At 45.6% G+C, this 19,145-nt stretch overlaps 1 protein-coding gene across 3 annotated transcripts in view; it reads left to right on the forward strand.

Annotated features, from left to right (window-relative positions):
- The first annotated feature begins 709 nt into the window (after window positions 1-709).
- Window positions 710-19,145, forward strand: part of ext1c (exostoses (multiple) 1c) — a 124,840-nt gene continuing 106,404 nt past the window's right edge. The window contains exons 1-2 of one of the 3 annotated variants that reach the window (XM_083771199.1): window positions 710-873; window positions 15,087-16,513. In XM_083771199.1, the coding sequence (XP_083627325.1) occupies window positions 15,567-16,513 (947 nt within the window). In that variant the 5' untranslated portion in view covers window positions 710-873; window positions 15,087-15,566. Of the gene's footprint in view, window positions 874-913; window positions 1,992-15,086; window positions 16,514-19,145 lie in introns of those variants that run through there. The other 2 variants (XM_083771200.1, XM_083771198.1) reach the window with 2 other exon arrangements.

Here is a 19,145-nt window from a genome sequence, read left to right on the forward strand (position 1 = left end):
CAGTGCCCACCCACTGGCAGCCAGCTCCCACTTAGTTTTATATTCGCGTTATTGTCATTGCCAAACATTTGCCAGGCAAATTGCAGCGGATCACTCTAAAGATAATGCTAGGCAACGCTATGGTGAGCTGCAGTACTTACTGTCGAACACAGAGTGGCGCAATAGTATAATGAATGGTCGAAATGACTGATCATTTGATTGATCATCATGTTATCGTTTTGTACCATGACATGTACCCTAAAAACATACTACAACGAATGTAATAGGCCCATTTGATAATTGCCATTGGAAGACAAGACATAAATTATTTGATGAAACATCAATCAATTGATGCAATTCAGGCTATTTAGGATTTTGAAGATATAGCCCTCCGACTCAATGTATATACAAATATACTTCTTTTTATTGTAACGGACAACGGACGTCATAGTTTATATTTGTTTAATTCACCCTACCCGGCTTAGTTTATCCTGGCTGCCTGCCATTAAGTGCCATTAACCTGTTACACACTTAAAAGGACAGTGCGATTCTGTGCGTAATTCGGTGTTTCCAAAATGTTCCAGACAGTTGTGCGGGTCGGGACCGCTGGCCTGGCCAGATGTGCGCGTTTTCTTTAGGGCGCGACGACATCGCCCAGGAGCCGCCAGACAGCCAATCACAGACACCGGGGGGCGGGTCGTGTGTGTGGGAAATGTTGTGGTGGAGATCGAAAATGGACAATTTAACACCACGCACGATCATCATATCATGCCGACAAGAGACGCGTGCATGCCCGGGGAACTGAATCGCAAATGCCAGGACGTGGCGTGAAAAGGAAATCGCCAGAGAGGGACGCAGCATGGTTTACCAGCCGGTGCCTCTGAGGACGAGTCGGTAAGAAGACTCCATCGCACCGCCGTGTGCTCTCGTGTACTGCCTGCCTGTTTATGGAGGATAACGTTGTAGCGCAGTGGGCGCCGCCTATTTTAAATGCAATCTAAATCTAATTGTCCAGTGGATATTTCCAAAGATAGCTCGACTATTTTTATTGGAGATATTTTTTTTGGGGGGGAGGCTCGTGTTATCATATCAGTGCACTGCACACGTGACGAGCCCAGTAGCTTTGTGGATAGGTCACTAAACTGCATAATATTCATTTTTTTTCACTCGGGCAAAATTAATTATGTTCATACTTAGGTCATCATTAGGCTACCGGTAGACCTGCATGGCAACAGCACAAGGTCTGTGGTTTGACATTTAGGGATTTATAGGGATTAATCCTTGTTGTATCATGCTTCCGTAAAGCCTGTTCGCACTGATCTGTAAACAGCTGTCAGTGTATTGTTCTCGTAGTATAGCCAGCGCTCAGGCAGCAGCAGCAGCAGCGCACCTTGTTGTCAGTCACTCTCTCACGACGCTCAGATGTAGAGGCGGGGTAGACTACTACATCTAAAAACGCTTGTCTGTAAAGGCTGGCTGTCTGGTCGTAGAATATGGTTATTAAAGATACAGGTAGAAGTGCGGTGGTGTTGAGAGGTGCGTCCCTGTGAGAGCGCAGAGAGTGAGAGCTTGTGAAGACAGAGTGGGCGGAGGAGGCATTCACTCTCCGCCAGCCGTGACTGTGAGATGATTTTTTTTTATGGACGCGCCCGGGCTGTGTGCGCATGTTGTTTGCGCGTGTCAGACTTGTAACTTAATCATATTATAGAGGGCTCGTAAATCGAAAGGAGGGCCGCCCGTGAACTTAAGAAAAATGTGGATGCCACGCCACGGCCCCCAGTCACTGCAACCGGTTATTGACTGACAGTCGAGAGAGCCCTAAGCTTTAAACTCCCCGTGATTTTGCTGTGTGAGAAACAAACAGGACACTCAACAGTTCAGTGCGCAAAACCAGAGCGACCCGCTCTGCTCTGAGTGAGGACTGTGCATGCCCTGGCTGCTATAGGCTACTTCAGAAGTAGATGAACCGGCTGTGACCACTTCTGAAGGATCTACATATCACTCTGTGACAGGTAGGCTATAAGCCTATACTTTTTTTGACACGTCACTCAGAGGTTATTATAGAAGTGGACTGTTAACGATTTTACATGGGTGTCACATAACCGCGTGTCAGATATGGCAGTTGTCAATCCATCATATACCATTTGACATTCACTATTGTAATGTTTTATGATGGTGTAGCCCATAAAACCAGTTAACAGGTGTGAACAGCATGGCTTTTAGGAATAGGCTTCACACAGACTGAGATATTTTTGGCGGTAGACTCAATATTGCACATTAACTTCCCGGTCCATCACTAAACCTAGTTCAGGTGACAAGTCATTTGACTATAATGATACATAAATGACTGAGTTTCATTGTACAGTCATTGTACACACACACACTACACATGCAACATGATAGCCTACTGACAGTGCAAGGTATAGGTGAACAGCAGACTATAGCCTACCAACATCCAACATTGAGTCGTCATCCTGTATCTCAGTCTGATATCATATGAGTCACATCCCACAAACAAATTGTTCCAAATAAGTAATTACGACTTGGGCCCCGTTGACAATAGGCTTACAGATTGTTCAGGGCCAGAATGAAATCAAACACAACAAATGGTTGCATCTGTTTGGAATTGTCCTATTATCTCTTGCATTAACACTTACCGCAACAGTTTACTGCCCATGAAAAGCACCTCCTGTATAAATTCATCCTTACAAAACAAACAAGACTCGGATCATTATGGCAATTAATTACTCCCTATTTATTCATTTATTTAGCCTATTGATTGATGAGCGTAGATTGTGATTTGAGCGACTGCATTAAATGGTGTCATTTTGGATAAAATATGAAAGTAATCAGGGGGAGTGAATGAAGCAAAACAAAAACGCATACAAAGAGACCTAATCTGGTTTATGAAATCAGTAGTATATCTCCTGTGTGTGTGTGTGTGTGTGTGTGTGTGTGTGTGTGTGTGTGTGTGTGTGTGTGTGTGTGTGTGTGTGTGTGTGTGTGTGTGTGTGTGTGTGTGTGTGTGTGTGTGTGTGTGTGTGTGTGTGTGTGTGTGTGTGTGTGTGTGTGTGTGTGTGTGTGTGTGTGTGTGTCGGCAAAAGCTTTCCATCTTAATTGGGTTATTGTGTCTGTAATATACACCCTGGTGACTAAAAAGCCCAAATACAGTGTTTGTTAATGAGTATTGGGAACTCATTGCATCATTTCTTGCCGTTGCATATAATTATGCATTTTCATATTTTGTGAAAAATAATGATTTGTGGCTGCAGTTTTTGAGGCGTCCCTCAAAACAGGCAGTGTTCATATAAGAATGTCCATGATCTAGGGCCGGCTAAGCTTCCACTAAAAGGATTGAGACTATCTGAGTGTCCAACCCCTAAAAGCTATTATACATCTCAGGTCACTTTGCTAAGTGTTGAAACCTTTTAACACACTCATGCAGTATATATTATAGATCATTAAGAAAACAGACCAAGACAAGGCTATTATCAGCAAATATTTTGTAAAATGGTTAAAGGGCTACAAAGAAATCACATCTTTACAAATAAATCTAAGAAAATGTTAAATTAATTAAGCACGTTATTATGATACAACATACAATAGCCAATAGTGCAAACAACACTATTGATTTAATTGCACACCTCCAGGACACCTAAATTGAACCCCATTTGGAATTTGGATGATGCGACCCCGCGCTCCTTATCTCGGGGGTCGGATCATAGATCTTGTCCATGTTGTCAAGGTTAGAGTGTTCCTAGGTCAATCTGATCTGTGATCAGCAGAAGAGGAATGTCTCCCACTCGAAGCACCAGAGTGCAGATAGCCAGATAAGAGACACTGCACGGAGAAGCGCCGGCTAATGAGGCAGATGCATTCAGCTACATCATGCTGCTTCTGCTGTATATATGCTGTCACCTATGCTACCAGCCAAACACGGAGGCATGCACTCGCTGCATATATATATATATACTACATCGTAGGCAGGATTTTTCCACTCTTTAATGCTGCATCCCCCCCGGTGTGTGTCTTGTGTGCTATAGCAATACAATATACCCTCTTAACTATACTTTTCTGTCAGCATGCTGCTGTGACTGAAAACAGCACTTCCAAAATCAGTGAGCCAGCCAGATAGTCCCTCTAATAATTGTTCCTACCCATCTTGTTCATCCTGTTAATTAGCCCTCATGGCGTTGGAGAGCAGCATATTGCTGAGACATAATTAATCAACCCCGCTTGTAATTATGCTAGGTTTGGAAATAGGAGCACTGTGGGGAAGCTGGTTGCATTGCGGGGCATTCGGCTTGAGGTAAACATCTTATTAACTGTGTCAAAGCCCCCTCTACCCACACAAGGCAACCAAGGGTTTTATTAAGGTTGAGAAGAATGCACTGCTACCAACATTATAAAAACGCTGGTCTTGTAAAAAATACCAGTGCTTAATGAAGTAATGTACATTATCGTTCTGAGGTGGTCAAACTAATGGGGAAAAATCCGTAGTAGCTCTTGCTATAGATGGAGAATATTGTTTAGTGAAAACCCCCCCCAAAAAAACATTATTCAGCGTGGATGAAAGTGTGTTTATCTCTGTTTATCTTTGTTTTCGTGATGTTGTATGTTGTCTGTGCTTATTTGTCTGTATGTGTGTGTACTACAAAGGCATGCTAGCTGTTTATGTGTGGACGTGAGTGTGCGTACTTGTGTTTTTGTGCACATGTAACTGTGTGCATGCTCGGTGCCTGCCTGCCTTTTTCCTATTTTATGCTAAGTTGTGTGCCATTGTCGTGTGCTCAAAATAGCCGCACAATGTGTTGCAATGTGACGAGGTGTGATCTTGTAGATCTGCTATTTTCGACCTGGGACACCTTGTGCAACCAAGTATAAATTAAGCGATACAAGGCCTCAACCATGCAGGGCATGTGGTGGTTGACAGCGGAAAATAGAACAAATCATAGCCACACACGCATCGCACCCAGGCCGTAAGCCTTTCATAAAGGTCTGCCAGGAGGTGCTTAAGTGGCTCCTGTTTTGACCACAGCAGTGTGCCCCCCTTCCTTTTAGATCGCAGTGTAGACTAGAGTGATATGACTGCAGACAAACAGACAAACCTTCACCGCAACCTCAGCCAGTCAGTCATTCGGTCAGAGGCTGAGGGCGGCTGTGGACTCGGCTAGAAGCACTGCACTGCTGTGTGTCATTGTGTGTGATTGCAGCTTTGGAATTTGCGCAGGGTACGGTTGTCGTGTGTTCTTGCATGTGCACACGCCTACACATACAGTGCATAGAGCCATATACGATCCAATGCATACAGTACAAGTCACTTATATAAAGACTTGCATGCACTATCGGGGTACTTCCATGAACATTTAATTACAAAGACTGGTAGTTTAATATGGGAACCAAGAATCTACAGTACACTGCAAAATCCTCTGTGTTAGTTTAGCTCATCAGTGTATATGGACCTTTATGGTTCCATTTGTACACTCTGAATTAAAGACACCTAAAGGACCCCCTGGAGCCCCCTCAAGGATCCCCAGGATTCCCCAGACACACTTTGAGAACCAGTGTTCTCAATGAAAGCAAAAATACACAGAGACTGTCCCTGGCATCCTGGCCCTAGCGCTCTCCCTCACTCTGCCTCACACACACGCGCACGCACGCTCACAAACACGTGTGTGTACGGCACACAGCAACCGCGCACACACACACACACATACACACATAAACACAATGCGGCCGTCGTTTGGGCCCTGGTCACGTCGTCACGTCTTTCAGTCCTATAATGAAAGGGTCCAGGGTTTAATTTTAGTCCAAGTGAGCCTCTCACCTCACCACAAGATTTGAGTTTTCTCTCAGAGCACTTCATTTCACTGAGCTAATATGTATATAGCCAGCTTTAGGCCAGAGACAAAAACGCATACCAGATTAGGTGTATAATTATAGAAGCATGTACGTGTGCACGCGTACTATGCTCACAGTAACAGAGTTTCTGAAGAAGTACCCAGATTTTTACTTCAGTAAATGTATCAATACAACAATGTAGAACAGTGGTCCTCAGACCCGTTCATGTCAATGTCCACCATTATGTATTTGGTCACAGATCCCCCATTTGACAAGACTTTGTGCCAGAGACACGCCATAGGAGAATATTTTAGTGTTTCTTCTCTATTTTCAAGATTTTCCCCAAATGTTATAGAAATGGCAGATACCATGCACGGTGAGCTTGTAGATTGGCTATTCTTTCTTAACCCATTCTGAACGGGCACCCATTTTGGTGTCAGCATCATGTTATGCTTTAGCTATTTAAAAATAGCAGATCTACAAGCTCATATCGCGCCACCGAGTGGCGCGATACGAGCTTGTAGGTCTGCTATTTTTTGAAAAATCGAAGAACGACTGACATTTTTAGAATCTGATCTCAGGTCAGAATGGGTTCATCAGACCCAGTGTTTGTCCGGCGGAAACCTCGTATGAATCTGATCTCAGGTCAGAATGGGTTAAAGTGATTTTGATGCTATATCATCTCATTTTACCGGGGACCCCCTGGAACCTGGACAACTGGGTGTCCAGTCCATACCCCACTTTGAGAACCACTGACGGATGTAGAGAAAGTACTGTAACATTTCAGAGTCCTGTATTTAAAGCATTGAGCAAATGTACAGAAGTATTAGCATCTAAATATAATTACAGCACTAAAAGTAAAAGTATTCATTATGCAGAATATTCAATTTCACAATATAATATTATATTAGTAAGTATTAGTAATGCATTATTGCTTATTTTAATGTTGCAGCTGGTAAAGGTGGGGCTCATTTGAATTCTGAGTACCGTAATTTATAATACATCAATCATAATATAGCATTTATCAATAAATGTTTTGAATTACTAATATAAATCTGCAAGTAACTATCATCCCCCCCCCCCCCCCCCCCCACACACACACACACACACAAACTCCCCCTTCTGAGATGTAGCGGTATTATAAAGTTTCCAGAACTGGAAATACTCAAGAGCTGAAAATACTGAAAGTAAAAGTATCTCAGCATTGTACTTATAAGTAGCTTACAGTACTTGAGTGAATGTACTTAGTTACTTTTCACCACAGCAAGCACGCACGCACAGTCACACATACACACACATACACACATTTACAAATGTGTGTGCACGTACAACCACACACCTGTGTGTATATTGAAACTCACTAAACACTCCTGCTGCCGGGGTTGAATGTGCTGGAATGAATTACCTCCCGGCCGCCCGCCCATCAGCGCGGCTCGGTGCCTCTATCATTCAGCTGACACTTCTTGAGCTGGCTCTTCTCGTCTCTCTCTCTCTCGCCTCGCTTCGAAACGACTCCTCTACCCATGGGAGAGAGAGCAGGGAGACGGTAATGGCTACTTATTTAATTTGGGAGAGTTTACAAAGTCAGTTGCACTCAGGAGCCGATGCCTTAAATAAGTGTACAAAATAGGTGAAATTATACATTATACATTCTCAGTGTTCATTTATATAGTCCCAACAGTGTACAAATATATCCAAATGGAACATTCTTCTTGGCTTCTTTGTGTGTCACTCTCATCACTGCTTTATTGTTTTGAATTGCCATAAATAATGTTGATGGAGTAAGTGAGAGGGAGAGAGGGAGAGGGAGAAGGAGAGGGGGTAAGTGAGAGGCGAAATTTCAGTTCCATTTCTCCGGATGAGTAAAGAGGGGGACAGAACATCAGGCAGGAACGGTAGAGGGCAAGTCCCCTGCTGGAGAGGAAGAGGAAGATGAGGAGGAATGAACTGCGGTTCAGCTGCCAACCATGCTGTATTGTTATCCTCCTCAGTTCCTCCATCCATCCCCTTCTCCACCCCCACGCGGCGCCCCTCACCCTTCTTCCAGCCAATATATCTTCATCCATCCATCTTCCCAACTGCATTTTCCCCCCATTAACTCTAAATCCGATTACAGTCAATATCAACAACTCCAATTCAGAATAGACATTCAACAGGAAGCTAGTGCATAAGGTCCCACTTTCTCCCCTTACGTGTCCTCCTTGTGTGTGTGTGTGTGTGTGTGTGTGTGTGTGTGTGTGTGTGTGTGTGTGTGTGTGTGTGTGTGTGTGTGTGTGTGTGTGTGTGTGTGTGTGTGTGCACGTCGTTCTGTGAAAGAACGAGAGAAAACTATGGAGAGGACTGTTTTCACTGCGTTCAAAGTGGGTGCCTGTATAGATGAGTGGATAGGCCATCTGGAAATGGGAAGGTCGCCGTTTGGACCCGGTTTGATTTATGGTGTTGAAGTATCCCTGAGTAAGACACCCAACCCCTAGCAGCCCACCCCACTCCCCAACCCCCTGTGCACTTGTCTATGCCATCTGACATAATAATACATAGACATCACTTTGGCCACTGGGTCATATGTCAACGTTGCCGTAACTCCGCTCAGTCCGTTGCAAGAAATATGCCTACTGTACCTGACCTTTTTTCTGTTTTGTATGTTTTGTAATAATAATCCACATCTAGTAACTAACGTTTTCAAATAGATGTTCACTAGGAAAGACCAAACATCAGACATGGGAACCCTTTAAGATGGTTTATTGAATAAGGGTGGAGTATGGTCATTTGCTGTCACAAATGCCAATGCATGAAGTATGAATGTGGGGTATGGTTGTCTATGGGAGCGTAGCATGCGCAGCATGAGACGCACGGCATAAACATCCATGGCATTAAGTACATGGTGAGCCAGCATGGTCGTCTATGAGTGCTCCACATGCGGGACATGGGACGCGCAGCATAAACGGCCAAGGCATGGAATACATAGTGAAGCAGCATGGTCGTCTATGGGTGCGTAGCATGCGCAGCATGGGACGCGCGGCATAAACGGCCAAGGCTTAAATACAGAGGAGCCAGCATGGTCGTCCATGTGCGCGTCGCATGCGAGGCATGGGACGCGTGGTGTAGACGGCCAAGTCATTGATACAGGGTAGCAGTGTGATCAGGTTCGAGGGGGCGGAACCAGATACTTTGGCTTAGGGGTCGAGGCGTGGGCCTGAGTGGTATAGTAGAAACCCCCTCTGGAACCTGCAGAGTATGGAGAAAGGGAGGGAGGGTGGGTTACTAGAAACTGGCACAAGGGCATTTTTTGACGCTTGAGTTTAAGTACCCACTGTGATGGGCGACGTAGGAGTGGCCAGGCTAGTTGGAAGTGGGTGAGTGGTTGGCATGGTTGGCAAGGGTGGAGTATTGGTTGGCAAGGGAGGAGATGGCAGGCAGGTGGGTTGTCTTGTGCTTGGCCAAACCTCCCGAACCTTAGTTGTTCCAACTCCATTAGTGGCGTAAAAGTACAATATTGTCCTCTGAGATGTAGTGGAGTAGAAGTAAAGGTAACGGGAATTGGAAATACTCGAGTAAAGTACAAATGCCTCAAATTTGTACTTAATTACAGCTAGTACTTAAGTATCATGTACTTAGTTGCTTTGCACCACTGGCTGGGAGGGTGTGGAACACAGTACAGCAAAGCCTGTTTATTCTAATCCTGCTTCTTAGTTTTCAAGCTACTACTTGACGTTTGCTGATATTAATACAGTACACACATTTCTCACTGTGACTCCCACAAGTCTTTGTAGTATTTACATAATTTCGCCCGTGGGCTCAGTTGTACTCCATAATTGAAACTTCCCAGAAGTTGTGCCATATTTCTATCTAGAGGAGGAACACAACATCAAAGAGTTGTTGGTCTGCTTTCGGTTTATACCTGTCCTGTCTGTGATTAATTATTTGACGTGCTTGTCTTCTGTCGTTCCATGCTGAGGGATGAGACAAGACAAGAATAACAGAAAGAGGAAAAGTGGATGTGAAAAGAGGGTGCTTTCAAGTAGACAGTAAAATCCTTAGTGGAACTTAGATTAGAGCTGAGGATTTTATTGTGTAAATCCTTCGCTCTGGCTACTAGTGCAGGAGAGTTTGAGAGGAAGGAACAAAGGGAGGGAGGAGAGGAGATTTAATTTCATTTCATTTTGGGAATTAAGGATAGAAAGTGAGGGAAGGAAAGAGAAAAATAAGGACAGAAAGAAGTACCCTCTTGCCCTCTTCTCACCTTTCCTTGAACCCTGTGCTTCACTCTTAAGGCTTGTCCATTCAACAGGCCCTATGGCCTTTTCAAGCACTATAGTCACACAGCAATAATGATCCATCATTGATCCATGACTTACACACAGTCACACACACAGGGAGAGAGAGGGAGAGCGCGCGAGAGAGAGGGAGAGGGAGAGAGAGCGTGTCAGTTAATTTGCAGGTCCGTGGAAGTTGCTATAGGCCCCAGTCACGTTCAGACATGCCCTAGAGTTTCAGTGGTAAACATTCATCATTAATGCTGCTTCACGGTGCCGATGGCCATAGGGTGGCATGGTGGATGATGTCGCCTGGTGGGTACGGTTTGGTGTTATTTGGCACACGTGCTGCTGGCTTGAATTGTCATGACAACAATTCCGGAGAGAGATATGTTTCTGCATAAGGAAATGTCTCTTTATGGTTAACACAACCTGGAATAAAATAAAATAAAGTGAAAATAGCAGTTCTATAGAGCGTTGCAGACCCGCACCCTTTCATGACGACGACAGGCCCAGGAAATGATTCCCCATGCTTTTTTCCCATAGACATTTCAAAAAGTATTTGTTTAAAGATCTGTACTAAGCCTCAAACAAAGCCAACTCGGATCGTGACAAATCATGACAACAAACACACTTTTCTTGTTGTTTTTCTTCTTTGTAATTAATTGTTCGGTCTCACAATGCTCACAATGCATTTGCATCAAGATGAGTTGTGACCTAGCTTGTACATCAGGTATTTTTGCTATTTGATGTATGACAAAGTACAGGGCTTAAGTTGTTAATGGTATCAGTAACCTTTATGTTAACCTTTGTCTCTAAAACCGTATGTACTTCGTTGACCGGCGTTCCCCAGGGCTCCATCCTAAGCTCCCTCCTTTCTTCCCTCTACACCTAATCTCACTGCTGCAAATAACCAAACTACTGATCACCACATGTTATGTTGTGGTGCTTGCACTGTTGCAGATCTACTATTTTTGCAGAATGTTCACCTAATTCCTCCAAATGTTTTCCTATTAGCCGCAGCGGAGACAGTATAAATACTAGGGAAGGACGTCGAGAGGGTTTTGTTAATAGGTGTGACAGTATGAAATAGCTCGCCAAGTTGGACGTGGAAATTATTTCCTCCTGCTCCAATTGCTGGTTTTATTGTCTTGGCGTTAATGGGGAAGAAGCTAGTGCGCACTTGCACTTCCATCAATGTAAATATCCCCAGCAGCCAGTCAGCAGTTACATCTTTTCTTTAGTTTGTTTTGTAACACACAGTGGTGAAACGTTAGATAGAAAGGGGTCTATACTAAATGCCGTCCTTGTGTTTGCGTTAGATGTCAGATAAGGAAACGGAACAAATCCCCCCCTCGCCCAACTTCATTACCCCCATCATAATGACATCCTCTATCACTTTTCTATTCAACCCCCCCAACCCCCAGCAATCATTACGCACTATTGCCGGAATCCACAAATCACATTAGACAGAGCTTTAGATCACCTCCTTCCTCTGTCAGATGACGATAGATGCCTTCAGCCGAGGGTATCCAGAGGAAGATGGAGTTTTAGTTGGGCGCGTTTGTGTCAGGGGATATAAAGCACGAAAGAAATAAAGGAAGGAAAATCAATGTCTTAACTAAAGCAGCGGGTGAATTATTGATGAGGGGTATGTAATGGGATCCCCAGTGTCTTTTTCAACACAACTTTAGTGAGCTTGCTGCTCATGCCGGTCCGCTAATAACCACAGGAGTAGAAGACAGTGGGCTCCTGCCAAAAACGCAAAAGTCATAAAGATATTTATTCATTATTCGTTTTGTTGTCGAGAGCGGTGAAAAATATCTGCCTATATGCTATGCCACTGTATTCACTCAGTCAATACAATACACAATTTCCATAAATGCCATATTTTAAGATAAATGCATCATTCATGAGATGTTGTTTTTCACACGGTACTGTTACCCATGAATGTAAATATTAATGTTAAAAGTCACCCAGTTCAAATCCAGTTCATAATATACATCCTGCGCTTTGTCTTCGCCATTCAAGTCAGATCTGTCATATTTTTCTTATTCCATCCCGATTGGCTAAGATTTACTTCAAAAATGTGCTTTTTGTAGTGTGATGGGGAAATGTGTCATTGCAATGTTTTCACCTGTGTGGCTTTATTTAAATTTATGTTTTATTGCAAGCGGAAAATGCAAGCATCACTTCTGTTTGGCTGGAAGGGATGCAGAGACGAGGAATGTGAAGCAGAGGTAGAGAGAGAGAGAGAGAGAGGGGAAAAGAAAAAGAGAGCGAGGGCAGGTGAGACCTGAAAGCTGCCTTTGTGTGGTGGCTGGCAGTCGGAACACTGGCCTTCACTGTGAGGTGTTCTTCACATGCACGCACGTAACTGCACACACGCACGCACGCACGCACAGACACACACACAGACACACAGACGCACGCACGCACGTACAGCCGTTGGGGAGTTATGGGGGATGCTTGGCAAGGAAAATACAGAGTTGAAAAACGGTTGCATGTTTTTGAAATATAACAGAAAAATACCTTCTCCAGCTCTCTACAGATTAACGGTCATTTTCAGGCACATAAAGTGTCTCTGTTTTGTCGCCACCTTCCAAAATCTCCATTTCAGATACTAAACGCTCCCTTATTTTCTCCTCCACTGCTCCTCAACTGTATCTGGCTCTGTTTAACTGGAGCTTGAAGAGCAAGATGATATCTGGCCTCGTCTGCTAGCTGCTTCAGGTCGGCCATGCTGATCGCAAAATGCTCTTCAACAAGCAGACGTCAATGTAGATCAGTGGTTTTCAACCAGTGGTCCGGGGACCACCAGTGGTCCTTGAGGGGGTTCCAGGTGGTCCCAGCTAATTAGAGAATGTAGAAGAATTGTTATTTTGATCAACACCTGTCGACTCTCCTAATGGTATCACATCAATACAGCATGGAATTGTGGACAACATCTTATCCAACAAAACAAAAGTCTTGGGTCCCAATTGGGGCTAAATCTCATCAAATGGTGGTCCACGCCTACTCCACGGCTCGAATGCTGAATAAATAATGGACCTTAATATGAGAAAGTTTGAAAACCCTTGATGCAGAACATCAAGGAGCATACATGAAGCCTCCAATTACATGTTCAAGAACTCACACATCCCATCAGACAGTTATCGTCATCGCCTGAATTTCCTTCCTCAATATAGCCTAAACTAAAAGTTTAGGCTATATTACTTATAGTACTTATGCGTTGGTACTCAAAGTATATTTGCTTATTTCCTTCTTGAATGATTTTGCTGTTAACAATACAACAACTGATTGTGTCAGGATAGCTCTAGCTCAGTAGGTAGTTTAGGTACAGGGCTCTTGCCTTCGGGACACAAGGTCATGGGTTCAAATCCGAGTACAGACAACTCAGCGTATGTGTCTTCAATAATGCTTCCCCCCCCCCCCCCCCCCCCACACACGCACACACACAATTAAAACTGACCCTGTCACAATTTCATGGTCTTTTTTCACAAGTTCACTCTTCCATATTTCTATGGCTTTTAGTGTTCATATTATTCTTATTGCTTATTGCCTTCCTGCTTGGTCCTGCCTTTTTTCTAGTTATTATTATTGTTATTAGATACCGTATAAATGAATATATATATATTTTTTTAATGTTTTATCCCACGATTTTGTAACCCATTTTTTCACCCAGTGTCAATTATCTAATGTAAGCCTGGGCGCTACACTTCCTCTGCCAACCTGGGGGGGGGAGCGGACTGGCCTCATGCTTCCTTCTATGCATGAGGAGTCCAAGCTGTTTCTTTTCACCTGACAGGGGGGAGTTTCCCCGGCCGGACGTAGCGAGTGGAAGGAACACGTTATTCCGACCAGTTCCTTTCCCCTCCATCAGGCGCCCCGGCTGGCCAGGGGGAGGTAGTTTAGAGACCTGCAGGATTACGGCATGTTTATGTGATGGTACCACTACCTACCCTAGGGGACACGGGGAGAACATGTAAACTCCACACAGAGGGGCCCTTTCACCAACCCCACCTCAGGTATGGGCACTGATGACGCGGAGGGGGAGCACGCCCCCAGTGCCCACAGCGTCCCCAGCGGGAATCGAACCCAGGACCTTCTAAGCTGTGAGGTGACGGCACTACCGACTGTGCCACCGTGACCCCATGAATATCTTTTATAGTGCTCAAAATGCTTTACAATGGTTCGTTCATTCATTCATATGTACATTGGGAGGTGAAGCGGAGAAGACACCAGCGTCCTCACTTCCCACACCAATGGTGGCAAGCTCGCATCGACCGACTCATTGGAGGCAATGCAGGGTTCAGTGTCTTGCCCAAGGACACTTCGACATGTGGACAGGAGGAGCGGGATTCGAAACGCTGACACAAGGAACATTGGACAACCTGCTCTACCTCCTGAGCCACAGCCGTCGTATCTTATTTTCGGGGGAAATCTGAACATTCCTGTTCCGAGAGTGTACTAGATACAGTACATGGTGCATTTCCCCAAAACACCTCATTTAAGAGGAAGGTGAAAAGTGTTTTTTAAGAGAAAGTGTGTTTTTCACACACACACACACACACACACACACACACACACAGTGCTGAGCTCAAAGTGGAAAAGTTTAGTTTTTTTCAGTTTCAATTTCTAAACCACTCGACTGTGAAACTGTGCTAAACTGTGCTACTTATCTGTGTGTGCGTGTGCGTGTGCAGCGCGTGCTCGTGCGTGTGTGTTTCTTTACAGTACGTGTTTGTGTGTGTTCGAGTGAGTGTTTGTACCGTCTACTGTAAATCGGGTTCCTGATTGTTTTGTGTACATCCCAATCCATACGGTTTTTATACAAACAAAAGCACATACTCTCATCTTCATGTAAATGTTTGTCAGGGCATTACTTGAGACGGTCGTTTTTTTCTTGTATCTTTCTTACGACTGGCGAGTGTGCTTTTGTGTCAACGTCTGTTATGGTGCTGTGGAGCTGGCTGTGTACTGATGTTTTCTTGTTTGTTTACTTTCCACTAGGAGGGGGCCTCGGCAGGCGTGCTGGGTGCCATGAGGCAGCGAGCTGGGTCTGAGAGAGAGGAGAAATCGCCCTTCATCATCCTCAACGGAAGCCTGGCAGCGGGAGAAGCGCGCCCAGCAGCAGCAGCAGAGACGGGCTAACAACACACATCTGAGAGCGAGCAAGAGAGAGAGGGAGCAGAGAGGGAGAGAGGGAGCGAAAGTGTGAGAGTGTGGAATCTGTTTTTTCTCAAGGCTGCTTTGCCACTCAATGGCCAACTGGACCGTGGTGCTGCACTTTGGGGCAGTGATGTCCAAGTTGACTTGTTGTCCGAAATTAGATCCCCCGTGTTAGACGTTACGAATCGGTCACCCAACCCCTCCACCCCTGTGAGGCCAGAGCGCTGAGGGGCAGAGGAAGAGAGGGACTGAGGAATCGAGAGAGACAGATAGAGAGAGATAGCGGAGGAACGTGAGAGAGAGAGACTGTGCCAGGCCCCCATGCAGGCACGTAAGAAGTATGTTCTGCTGGGACTGTGCGCGTGCTGCTGGCTGCTCCTGTTCTATTGGGGCGGGGGCGTCCAGGTTCGTCTGCTCCACCTGCTGACGCGCCACCGGGGCGAGGTGGTCCGGCCATGGCCCAACTGGACCGACCGGGCCTTCCTGCCCCGCTACGCCCACCTGGACGAGCTCCAGACGGACCCGGGCGCGGCGGAGTCGCCGCGGCAGCGGCACCAGGCCTGGTCGAGCATCTACAGAGACGGCCACTGTCGCATGGAGACGTGCTTCGACTTCTCCCGGTGCCGCCGGAGAGGCCGGGACGGCTTCCGGGTGTACGTGTACCCCGCGGAGAAGAACGACCGCGTGTCGGAGAGCTACAGGAAGATACTCACCTCCATAGGCGAGTCGCGGTACTACACGGCGGACCCCCGCGAGGCGTGTCTGTTTGTGCTCGGCATCGACACCCTCGACAGGGACCAGCTTTCGGGGCAGTTCGTGCCCAACGTGGACGAGCGCATCCGCGGTTACCCGCTGTGGAACGACGGGCGCAACCACCTCATCTTCAACCTGTACTCGGGCACCTGGCCCAACTACACCGAGGACCTGGGCTTCAACATGGGCCAGGCCATGCTGGCCAAGGCCAGCCTGAACACGGAGCACTTCAGGCCGGGCTTCGACGTCTCCATCCCGCTGTTCTCCAAGGAGCACCCCCAGAAGGGCGGCGAGCGGGGCTGGCTGGTGCGCACCACGGTGCCCCCGCGCAGGAAGTACCTGCTCATGTTCAAAGGGAAGCGCTATCTGACGGGCATCGGCTCGGACACCCGCAACGCGCTCCACCACATCCACAACGGGAAGGACATCGTCTCCTTGACGACGTGCCGCCACGGGAAGGACTGGGAGAAGCACAAGGACCTCCGCTGCGACCACGACAACATGGAATATGAGAGGTAAGAGGGGGAGGGGTGTGGGGTTCACACGGGGGGCGTTAATGAGGTTACGGGGAGAGGTGACATGGGGGTCAACGCAGATTTTAGAGAGATTTATAGGATGTGTTATCATCACACAGGAGCACTGGATGATTTATAGGATGTGTTATCACACAGGAGCACTGGATTCTCTCTTTGTTTTTTAAATCAAAACAGCCATCTTGCATTTCTTTTTATTGGGTTCTCTTTTGGAATTTACAGAGCATTTTATTGGTCCCCTTACATGTTGCATGCTGACTTTCTCCCTATGTATGGGCAATGGTAGCTGTAGCTGTTCTGGTTATTTTCCTCTCTCTCTCTCTCTCTCTCTCTCTCTCTCTCTCTCATAGCCGTACAAATTAACCGTTTGCTTTTATGGCCGTTTGGAAGTTGCTTTACAAGATGAAACACTTCAGACTATAACCAAACTCTATGGAATTTTAGATCTGGTTCACATTTACCAACAAGGCTCCTCTGTTTATGTGATGCGTATAAGTACAAAGTTGTGTTGGGACAGAGTTCTAATGTGCTCAGCTTCTGTAATAGCCGTGACCTCAAGAGCTTACGTAACCTTTCTAGTAAAGGAAACTTATTATTTTGGACACGTTGGTTCATTTTGGGCACAAGGGAAAATAAAATGGCATTCTGACGATCACATGCCGGTCAGTTAAGGACAGTTTTACTGCCTCATGGAACTGTGTGTCATGATGCTATTCACAATGTTTTTTATACACAGTGTTCTGCCTCATTTATATGCGAACACCCGTAGTGTCCGTGTCACGCACCGAAAATAACTGATATACAAGCTCACGACATGACTCATTGTGCTAGTTTACGGTGCACAACATAATATAAATCAGGCTTTAGATTTGTTCTTGTTTTTCCTTCTTCTTCTGATACTATCCCATTCTGACCGGGCACCCATTTTGGTGTCAGCATCATGTTATGCTTTAGCTATTTAAAAATAGCAGATCTACAAGCTCATATCGCGCCACCGAGTGGCGCGATACGAGCTTGTAGGCCAAATGAGCGAGCGTGTGAAAGGAGACAGAGGAGCAAGGAGGACAGGGAGATTCAGGGGAGACACGCACACACACACACACACACACACACACACACACACACGACACAGGGTGCAATAGTGAAATTGCAAAGAGTCTTGGGGGCGAGCCGAGGAGGGATAATGTGTTATAGCGTTATAATCTTCAGAGTTCTAATGCCTAATTTATACTCCACCGTACCAAGTCTAAATCAGGCTTAACTCTTGTCATTTACATAATACCATATTTTACCCTAATGTCATTAAATGTTGATAGCACAGTTTAGGCGTGAAAACAAAACACCCTGCAGAATTCCACAACGGCAGTTTCTCCACAACCTCAGCGGGAAAAACAACCCCTGAAAGAACCAGAAAATTCAGGGAGAGAGAGAGAGAGAGAGAGAGAGAGAGAGAGAGAGAGAGAGAGACATGGGCAGTGCAGTGGTTCCCACTCATTTTCATGTCAAGGACCCCCAAATTATTGTGAATGTGCCCAAAGACCCCCAGAGAGAGAGGATTGGAGTGTAAGATGGACAGAGGATGATGAGAAAGAGAGGGAAGGAAGTATTGTGTGGTATTTCGACGACACCACAGATCCTTGGTTGTACAGCAGTGGTTATCAGTGTGTGGGCCAGAGTCCCCCAGGGGTCCTTGTCACCTTGAGGGGGTTCCCAGGGGGGTCTCTTGCTAATAATGTACTCATTAATGATTGATAGTGATGGATTATTACACGGGTCGGTAACTCTGAGTGTACAAAGAGAACCAATTGGACCCTTATGGCTTTAATGGGTCCATTTATTTGAGTCATTTTGTAGCCTATTTGAGTCATTTTGTAGCCTATGTTGTAGCCTACTGTGAAGGATTTCACAGTATAGATTGGGGTCAGGCGGCCGTTATGAATTGTATTAAATGGGGTCAGTGGCCTGATGCATATCGAACGGGCCATCGTTGAAATGAGAACACAACCTTTCTGCTCCTGTACAGCATGCAGTGATTGTCAGAGTTACAGTGTAAAATCCCGAGTGAAATGCTTGAAACCCACCAGGGTTCTAATGCCTAATTTATACTCCACCGTACCAAGTCTAAATCAGGCTTAACTCTTGTCATTTACATAATACCATATTTTACCCTAATGTCATTAAATGTTGATAGCACAGTTTAGGCGTGAAAACAAAACACCCTGCAGAATTCCACAACGGCAGTTTCTCCACAACCTCAGCGGGAAAAACAACCCCTGAAAGAACCAGAAAATTCAGGGAGAGAGACCCCCAGAGAGAGAGGATTGGAGTGTAAGATGGACAGAGGATGATGAGAAAGAGAGGGAAGGAAGTATTGTGTGGTATTTCGACGACACCACAGATCCTTGGTTGTACAGCAGTGGTTATCAGTGTGTGGGCCAGAGTCCCCCAGGGGTCCTTGTCACCTTGAGGGGGTTCCCAGGGGGGTCTCTTGCTAATAATGTACTCATTAATGATTGATAGTGATGGATTATTACACGGGTCGGTAACTCTGAGTGTACAAAGAGAACCAATTGGACCCTTATGGCTTTAATGGGTCCATTTATTTGAGTCATTT

This window comes from Protomyctophum parallelum (genome assembly GCF_964188405.1).
Source record: "Protomyctophum parallelum genome assembly, chromosome: 1".
Lineage (NCBI taxonomy): Eukaryota > Metazoa > Chordata > Actinopteri > Myctophiformes > Myctophidae > Protomyctophum > Protomyctophum parallelum.